We start from the raw sequence: 9,093 nt of genomic DNA, 5'->3' as shown, positions 1-9,093 counted from the left end.
AATCTGTCAAGTTCAACTAAGCTGCCATTTAAAAATATGTGAATGAGTGATAGTTGTTATCTTTGAAACTTTATGCTTTTCAAGTGAGTATTCATTACATATAGAGTATAAATTAATGTGTGTAGCCCATTAGACCATATGTAGGCCAATGTGTGTGTGTGTGTGTGTGTGTGTGTGTGTGTGTGTCTGCCCTTTGCAGAGGCAGTTTGTAATCAGCTGTCAAAGTGGGCTCTGTCCCCATCGCAGCAGTTGGGAGCAGAGCTTCATGCGGGGCAGTGAAAAGCTCTCAGGTCCACTCTGCACGCTGATCCATGAAGGTGGAAGACCGACATTCAGCCTGCGCTTCTACAGCATATTGATTAGCAGCATATTAGATTAGCAGCTGTAAGCATGGTGGTGTGAGTGTGTGTGTGTGTCATTTGGTGTGTTTGGTTTGCCTATTTTCAGACTCCAGTGACTGTGTTGGGAACCGACAACGAAAAAGGTAAGACCTGAAATGGATCAATATCTAATCATTGTTAATGGCAAGTAATATCCAAACCTGCTACTATTTAATACTATTGCAAATGTTGTTAGGAACAAACTATAATAGCAGGATAACCAATTTTTTTAACATTTATGTACAAGTTACCACTGAATTTACTGTACTAAATATACCATTAAATACCATAAAAATACTACATCTACAATACACATTGGTGTTATTATTATTATTCAAGAATTTAAAGATTCAAGGTTTTATTTCTCATATAAACCAGCAATATAATTTAAAATAAATGATTAAAAAAATAAAAAGAATTTGACACAAGAAATATAAAGGACACAAATTTTAGATATGTAAAAATGTAAAATGTATATATGTCAACACTGCAGACAAACTAAACAATGAGTTAAAATAGCAGAGGACAATGAGCTAGACAATATTCATAGGTCAGAGGACAGAGTTCACCATCCTGACGGCCTGAGGAAATAAGTTTAAGTAGCTTTTCACCAAATCGTTTTAATAACATTAAGTTACAGGTTTAAGTAGGACATGACATTTTCTAATACGAATAACAAATTAAATAAACTTTCTATAAGTTGTTTATTTTTTTACGCAATTGCACATATAGAATTGAGAACTGAAAAATTATATATCAGGTCAACCAGACCAGGGCCCAGTCAGTTGTTGTTGCCCTAAAGAAGTATTTGTGCAAATTCTAATTATACAATGTTTATTAAGTGCCGAGGGAAGTGCAACATGTGGGACAGTTTTGAATTGAATAAAAACTAGTGATAAAAAAAAATGTTATTCACATGGATAATGTTTTGTTATTATATATTCATTGTTATCAAAATTGTATCTGAAAACGTAGCCCTCTGAATATTTTTAATTAATTATTTATAATTAATTTAAAGATAAATGCAGCTGGCAGAGACAAAGATTTCGGTTTTTGGAGCAAATATTAACATAGTTTATTAACATAGTTATTTCATATAAATAAAAGTAGGGATTTGTCTTGTTAGCTTTAGAAGATATTCTATACAGAAATCCCGATTTTTGTGGTACAGTGTATTCCAATTAGTGTGCACCTGATGGCAGTCTAATAAGTGTGTTCACACTCCTAAAAGAGTTTTTTTTTTTTTTGTTCCTGTCCATGCGTGAGCAGAGATGATTGAACTGGGCCTCGCTGATGGCAGCCTTATCGATGAGCTGATGGAGCTGACGGCTCAGAGCCTCGGCCACCTGGAGATCCAGGAGCACTTCAACATCATCAAGGAGATTGGCAGAGGGAAATACGGCAAAGTGCTGCTGGTCACACATCGCTTCAGGGGTAAGATTGCACTTTCATTTCTAATCTCTTACAGCAGACAAAAATATGTGGTATTGGTATCAATTTCTTTCTACTGTACTGTAATATTGCTGATTAGTTAGTGTAGGGGCACTGAAATCCAAAAACACTGATATGAACAAGCATTCCAGTCTCTGAAAAGAAATGACTTTCTGAAACTTTCAAGAAAGTGCAAATGTGTTGTACATGACATAATTCATAGAAGACAAAGTTGCAGCTGGAAATAAATGAAGAACTGAGGACCTTTACAGAGCAGCCACAGTGAACAGAGAGAGAGAGAGAGGTGAGAAAAGTACTACTTGAAAAAATTAAGATAAGACGACAGTCCTCTGATCTGACCTGGAGCCTCAGGCGAGCCACAGGGGAACAGCCAGCCAACATGGAGCGTTGACAGGGTCGGTGTAGACAAAGGACAGAGCAGAATGTAGAGCATGAGGCTGACTGGCTTGAGTTCTGCAGGGTTTGAATTTGAAAACCACTGGAGTTTGGGGGGTGTGACCTGGGGGAGAAGGTTATAGAAAAGCCATGCAACGGTATATTAGATAATTATTACAATATCACTTCAAGTAGCTTAGCTTAGCTTAGCTTAGCTTAATATCACTAAAGTGATCATAGGTACTTTTAAATCTGCAATTCTTTTGTTAGACAAACAAGGTGTGCATGATCAGTGCTATTAATAGCTAAAGTGAAGTATGGATGGTCTGCAGGGACGCCCATGGCCTTGAAAGTGATGCCCAAAGCCTCAACTAAGCTGCAGGGCTTTCTGCGAGAGTACTGCATCTCCTTACACCTGTCCTGCCACCCCTGCATCGTGGGCCTCTTTGGCATTGCCTTCCAGTCTAATGAACACTACTGCTTCGCACAGGAGCTTGTCATTGGGAGGGACTTGTTTGCTGTCATCCAGCCAAAGGTGAGTCAAACACTGGCAAAACAAGACCAAGAGAGCGAGTCTATGAGGTGGTAGTTAGATACAGCGTAGCCCCGTATGTGACCCTCTCAACACAAACGCTATGAGGGAAACACAAGCTCTATCTTTTTACCTGTTAGCCTGCAGCTGTTTTCATCTTTCAAGGTTGCACAAGTGTTGTACAGTCTGCTTGGGATGAGAGCATCTTCATGGCCCCTTCTCCTCTGTACAAGCTGAACTGTCCAAAAACTATGTTCAAGATCTCGTCCATTTTCAGCAAACACAGCAAATGTTGCCATTTAATAAGCGTTTACAGGGGAGAGCGGCATGAGTTGAGCCAGTTTTTACTTGATGTAGTCTTGGCATGACTGTAAATCACTAACTAAAATATGTAAAATATATTCAGGATGTGGTGCATCTCTGGGAATAATCATTTTGGATCTAAAATAAGCAGGTTTCAAAATATGACTTCCCAAAAAAATGTGGTCTCTTGGGGGGTAAGTTGAGCCTCATGTGGGTAATTTGTACCATTAACTATGCTGAAGTAAAACTGAAAATTTTCACCTGTTCCATCAAAGTACGATAAATTCAATACCAAATTCTTCAACAGGGCCTCTTTAACATTTTCAGAATAAAACCAAATTTAAAATGAAGAACAAAATGAACTGCTGTTCTGCTCGCAGAGCTGGGGGCTACTACTCAACATCCACCTTGTCAATGCTGCAGGGGAATATGAACCTCTGTTCTCTATGACTGTGAAGATGGGCTTTCCATCATCAGCACCACTGGCTCAACTTCCCCCAGACCTTTTGGCTCAAATTACCCCACCCCCGCCATTTAAAAACCTTACGTCATCCAGCAGTTTAGAGCCAATGTCAGGCTAACAGTATAACCTCATATTGCAACTTTCTAAAGCACTTACACGTGTGAGATTTCTTTTCACACTTGACTGTATTAGTTCAAACACAAACATGAAAAAAAATGACTCTGGACAGCTAAAAAATAGTTCTGTGAACTTAAAAGTGCTTAACACTTCTGCCATGTGCTTCTCCTCATCACAGTGTGAGTAAAATTGATGTGTCTCTTCAAAAGTATGTAGTCACATGACCAATTTTGCCTGAAGTTACCTAAAAACAAGGGGTGGCTCAACTTCTCCACAGGCTCAAATCAACCCGTTAACACCCACCCCACCAATCTGTGAATGAAAGTGTAATGCACCTGCTGACCACATCAATCAATCACTATATTTGTAGGGCAGTTCGCTATGCAGCAGATGATATATGCATTTAGCACACATTCAAACACAAGACACATAAATCGATAGTCGTAAGTCGATAAAAACAAAACAGAAACAATACGTTAGTAAACAATAAGGTAAACCACCTTTTTCTTTTCCTCCTAGAGGAAAATGGCAGAGGGTGAAAAGGCTGTTTGAATCTCTTTGATTTGGCTAAAGGGAGTCTGAGGAGGGAACATGATGGCAGAAACAGAAACTGCTGATGAAGAAGTTATAAACAATCAGAGGATGGATTCAATTTTCTTCAGTGCCTCATAGTACATTTTACTGTTGGACCTTGAGACATTGAAACCAGCAGATAAAAGAGAACGTGAGAACGTACTCGAAGTAAATGAAATCCTGAGCCAAAAGAGACGCTGCCGGCTTTTCTGGGACACCATGTTGGTATAAATCTCAAATGTCACGTATATCAGCTCGTACAACAATAGAAGAGAGGAGTGGGTCCATGTTTGTAGTCCTGTTTCTTGGATGGCAGTGCTACCACGAACAAACCTGGGAAAATACAAACCACTACTGTTTCCTGCATAGGGTTTGTACGAGAAGCCTGTGATGAAGTCATGGAGCGTACGAAGTGCAGAGGGCACATATGGGGCTAAGAACAGCTGAATGCTAATATGAACATGCTAACATGCTCACAATCTTTCTTTATGCAGTGCTTTGGGATGATGAATGTCCTCAATTTTTTTTCTGGCACCTTAGCAAAATGACACAAAATGACCTATCCTCCATTTTTCATTTGTTCAGGTGGGTATTCCAGAGTCTTCTGTAAAACGCTGTGTCCTCCAGATCGCCAGTGCTTTGGAGTTCATCCACAGCCATGGTCTGGTCCATCGTGACGTCAAGCCTGAGAACATCCTCCTGCTGGACAGTCATTGCTGCCAGGTCAAGCTGGCAGACTTTGGCCTGGCCCAGAAGAGAGGCACCATGATACGATTCATCACAGGAACCCTGCCCTACATGGCCCCAGAGCTTTGTAGCGTGGCCCTGCAGGAGGGTGAGAAAGAAGCGTCTGCCCCTCCACTTAGTGTGGAGCCGAGCCTGGACACCTGGGCTTTTGGAGTGGTTATCTTCTGCATCCTCACGGGCTACTTCCCCTGGGAGCGCTGCATGGACTCAGATGACTTCTACCAGGAGTTTGCTGACTGGTGCAGAATGGAGGAGAGGCCCAACACTGAAGAGGACGTCCCTCCTCTGTGGAAAAGGTTCACCCCAGATGCCATGGAGATGTTTGGTAAGCTCCTGGATTTGGATGCAGGGAAGAGGTGTACAGTGGGGGAAGTGAGAGCCTATGTGGAGAAGGACTGGCTGAAGAAGGCACCTGAGAGCGAGCAGCAGCAAACCACAGAAAAAGAATAATCTTTGGCATAGTGAGGTGGAGGAACATCCTAATGCTTAGTGACTTGTATTCCTGTGTTACTGCATAATCTATAGCTTCCTTAAGCCTTAGTATCATTTGAGTCAATAGTTGTGTCCCAATTCAGGGTCTGCATACGAACATATGGCCTTTCATAGCCGTTACAGACGAAGGCCGAACCGAAATGAGACTGTCTGGCTCACAGAGGGTTTCCGCTCCCATCGCCTAGCAACCTTGACAACATGTAACTTTTTTTTTTACAAAAACTTGAGGTTTCAAGGCCGTTGATTTTTACAGTTGCATCATTACTGGCGCACAATGAATCCTGGGATAGGTTGGAGCCTCTGTTGCCTGGTAAAAGAAGCTGCATCTGAAGGAGCCTTCAAAGTCGGACAACCATCGGTCTTTAAATACTGCCTCCGAAGGATGTGGCCCCTGAGTTGGGACACAGCTTCTATTATAAAGGCCTTAAAGTGCCTGATATCCAGCATGCATGGTCATGTATACAGTGTCCATATAAAAGATAGTTTAAAAGGGATGTGCTGGTAGCCAAATGATTCAGACATAACAAATGTAACTGCAGTATCCCTGATTCGATTCCAGCTGACAAACTCTCTCTCCCCTTGTATCCTCCTCAATAAAGTGTTTGAGAAAAAAAAGGACGTGACAGAAACAAGACTCCACAGATGGTGTTTTTTCAGAAATGATTAAGTCTGTGGTGACTGAGAAAAGTAGCTCACTAAGTGGTACTGAACTAATGAGTAATTTAAATTATTCAAATGAGTAAATTAAAAGAAAAATGAATTTGAATTTCATGAATGAATATTTCAGTTTCAGCTCCTGCTCTGTTCAGTACATGTGGTGTGAAATTACTACGCTTTAATTATTCGGATGTGATGCAGGATATGAAGCCATCACATTTTTCATACTGTGACTTTAAAGTTCTGTGTTAAGACATTTTTACAGCAAAGGACGAACTGTTTGTTGTCACTGGGTCAACCAGAGACTGGATTGTTTGCAGTTAGATCATTGTCATATACATTATTAACTTTGACATATGGGATTTATTATTTTTGTGTGAATTAGCATGTCCTCTTGTTTACTTGCAGGTCAGCTCAAGTTCACTGATAGATTTTGCCCTAAACTGCAACATATCTTACAGTCTGAGATTTGATATAAATGCTGGATGCATGTATATTAATTATAAGCTGTCCAAGATAAACTTTTATCGTATTGAAAGTGTCTTTTTATTTTGTTATTGTTTTTGGTTTTTTTTCATTTTTCTTTTGTCAAACTCATGACTATACGACACCTATTTTGGATTTAAAAAGATCATGTATCATTGTACAGAGCATTGTATGTATGGGCATGCCGTGAAAGCATGTAGAAGGAAAATCAAATAAAACCTATGCATCCATCCACTCTCTTTTCAGCCACCCTCTCAGGCAGAAAACATATAATCCTCTTCGAAGCCAGCTCCATGACCCGACTCAGATCTCTGGTCCAGCTGGTTCTCCACTGACAGACTTCGTGCCGTTGTCCAGCATGTCAGTCTCTGAGGAGGACAGCCTCCAACTTGGCTCGAAGTCTGAACCTGCTTGCCCCCCCCCCCCCATCATCCTTTACAGCATATTTAGGGCATTACACTAACCAGGGTCATCTTTCCACTGACCCCTGGACTTGACACAATATATTACAGACACTAATACAGCCAAGGCAAATCCAACCGCAAAGCCTGTGTTGGCATTTGACTCACAAACTATCTGTGCTGGTGTTCACACACATAACAGAGCCTGTGTTTAGAAAGATTAAAATAATGTTTTGCATGCCGGTTCTGTGTAATAAGGTGTTAAAGACAGTATATTAATGTGATTGACTTTTAAGGTTTAGCCTTTCGAAAAACAAAAATTAAAAACACAATATTTAATTTTTCTAAGCTTCAGAACGCAGATTTTTTTTTTTTTAAGTTTTGCACAAGTGTGAGAGATTGTGCTTTCCTGTTGAATCTAACAGTGCAAACTCTTAATGTTAGACGAAAGAGATTAATATAATTTCCAAGAGGTCTAGTCTTATCAGCACATGATTTCCGTTGCATGTCAAATAAAGATGGTTTTGTGCTCTTAGGAGAGGCACTGTGGTCATGGTCTTATCTAAATGGCTGTCACGTTTCTGGAGGACTTCAAGTACACGTGAATAAATCATCATGCACTGTAAAAGATGGATGCACACGTCTTTGTAAACAGGGCCGTTGGTGTCCCAGGCCAGGTATACTTGTTGTAGTTGTGTATTGTGTACACCTGCTTTACAGACTGGATGTCCTTGTATCAACTTCATACACAATAACATCATAAACACTTTTAGTAGTCTGAATCTTTATCACTTTGCTTGTGTGCTTGGAGTCGTTGTTATTCTGCCCCTCCCTGACAGCACTAATGCATGATGGACAAGAATCGAATCACTTACAGTGCCTAAAGCCTTTGCACATATTCAAATATATACACCTCAGTTTGCCACAAACATGTTACACCCTAACACTCCCCATGTGAAAACTATGTAAGAAGCTAAGCTACAGTAAAATCACAGTGAGGGATAAACAGAGGTGACAGTAGTATGAAGTAGTATAAATATAAACTTGACCAAACTTTCTGAAGCCAAATCCAGGATCACTGTGTCTTGTTAGGAGTCACATGAGCAGCCATGGATCCACCACGGCCTCTTTTCTGGATCAGTTTCATAAGTTGTTGTCAGTTATTAAAGTGCTACTTGAACCCATCTACCCGAGCTGTGGGGGCATGTCAGTCAAAAGAAAGTTTGAGAAACACTATCTAGGTCCCTGATCTGCTCATAGCCAAACAATGTAATGATATATATTTTGTTCCATCTTCATTCAATGTCAGTCAGCTGCTCTGTGTTATTATCAACAATATGTAGTCCTTAGTGAATGCATTTACATGTACATTAGTCTTTTGCTGGTTCTGGTCAGATTTAGGGTATAGTGTCTGCACATATGATTTTAACATTATCCAGGTTTCTGATAAACTCCTCAACTTTTAATACAATCAGACCGTCACTTGGGGATGTAATTAACATGTTTAATTAATTTAATTCAGTATCTATGCTGCTTTAGTGCTTTCATGAGTCTGATATCTCAAACAGTCAGAACATGATTTTCTATTTGTCATTACAGAGGAGATCTTCATAATATGATTTGTTACTGTATGAATGGAACACATGTTGAAACTAAAGACTCTGTTCTTGTTTGCATTTCTCCCATACACACACATACACACACACACACACACACACACACATACACACACACACACACACACAAAGAGAGAAAAGAGAGAGAGAGACAGAGAGAGAGACAGAGAGAGAGAGAGTTAGCCATGGACAAGATAGCCAAGCCTTCTGGATGGCACCGTACATGCAGGAGGACTATTAATAAAACCACTCTGTGATGGAAAATCACCACAACTGGGGCCTTTCTCCCGGCTGACGGCTCGTCTGTCAGTTACCTCCATAAAAAGTCAGTGTCAGGCAGCTGAAGAAACTTTTCTCAACCATAATCTGCATTTCCACAAATTAGGATCATGAGACCCGCAGCCAGGAGAGGAGACAGGTCAGAATACGTGAAACATAACATTATTGACATTTGGGCAAAGGTCCCGGAATAGTCTGAAAATATGATTAAAACTAAAAC

At 40.3% G+C, this 9,093-nt stretch overlaps 1 protein-coding gene across 1 annotated transcript; it reads left to right on the top strand.

Annotated features, from left to right (window-relative positions):
* Positions 1–260: 260 nt before the first annotated feature.
* On the top strand, positions 261–7,719 carry si:dkey-8e10.3 (serine/threonine-protein kinase SBK1). Its single transcript, XM_056384041.1, has 4 exons — positions 261–484; positions 1,650–1,814; positions 2,540–2,742; positions 4,781–7,719. The coding sequence occupies exons 2-4, from the start codon at positions 1,652–1,654 to the stop codon at positions 5,390–5,392; spliced, it is 978 nt and encodes a 325-aa protein (XP_056240016.1). The 5' UTR covers positions 261–484; positions 1,650–1,651; the 3' UTR covers positions 5,393–7,719.
* Positions 7,720–9,093: the final 1,374 nt, after the last annotated feature.

This window comes from Seriola aureovittata, chromosome 9 (genome assembly GCF_021018895.1).
Source record: "Seriola aureovittata isolate HTS-2021-v1 ecotype China chromosome 9, ASM2101889v1, whole genome shotgun sequence".
NCBI classification, from domain to species: Eukaryota; Metazoa; Chordata; class Actinopteri; order Carangiformes; family Carangidae; genus Seriola; species Seriola aureovittata.
Note: the sequence above shows the minus strand (reverse complement) of the source record. Positions and strands in the feature narration are given on the sequence as shown.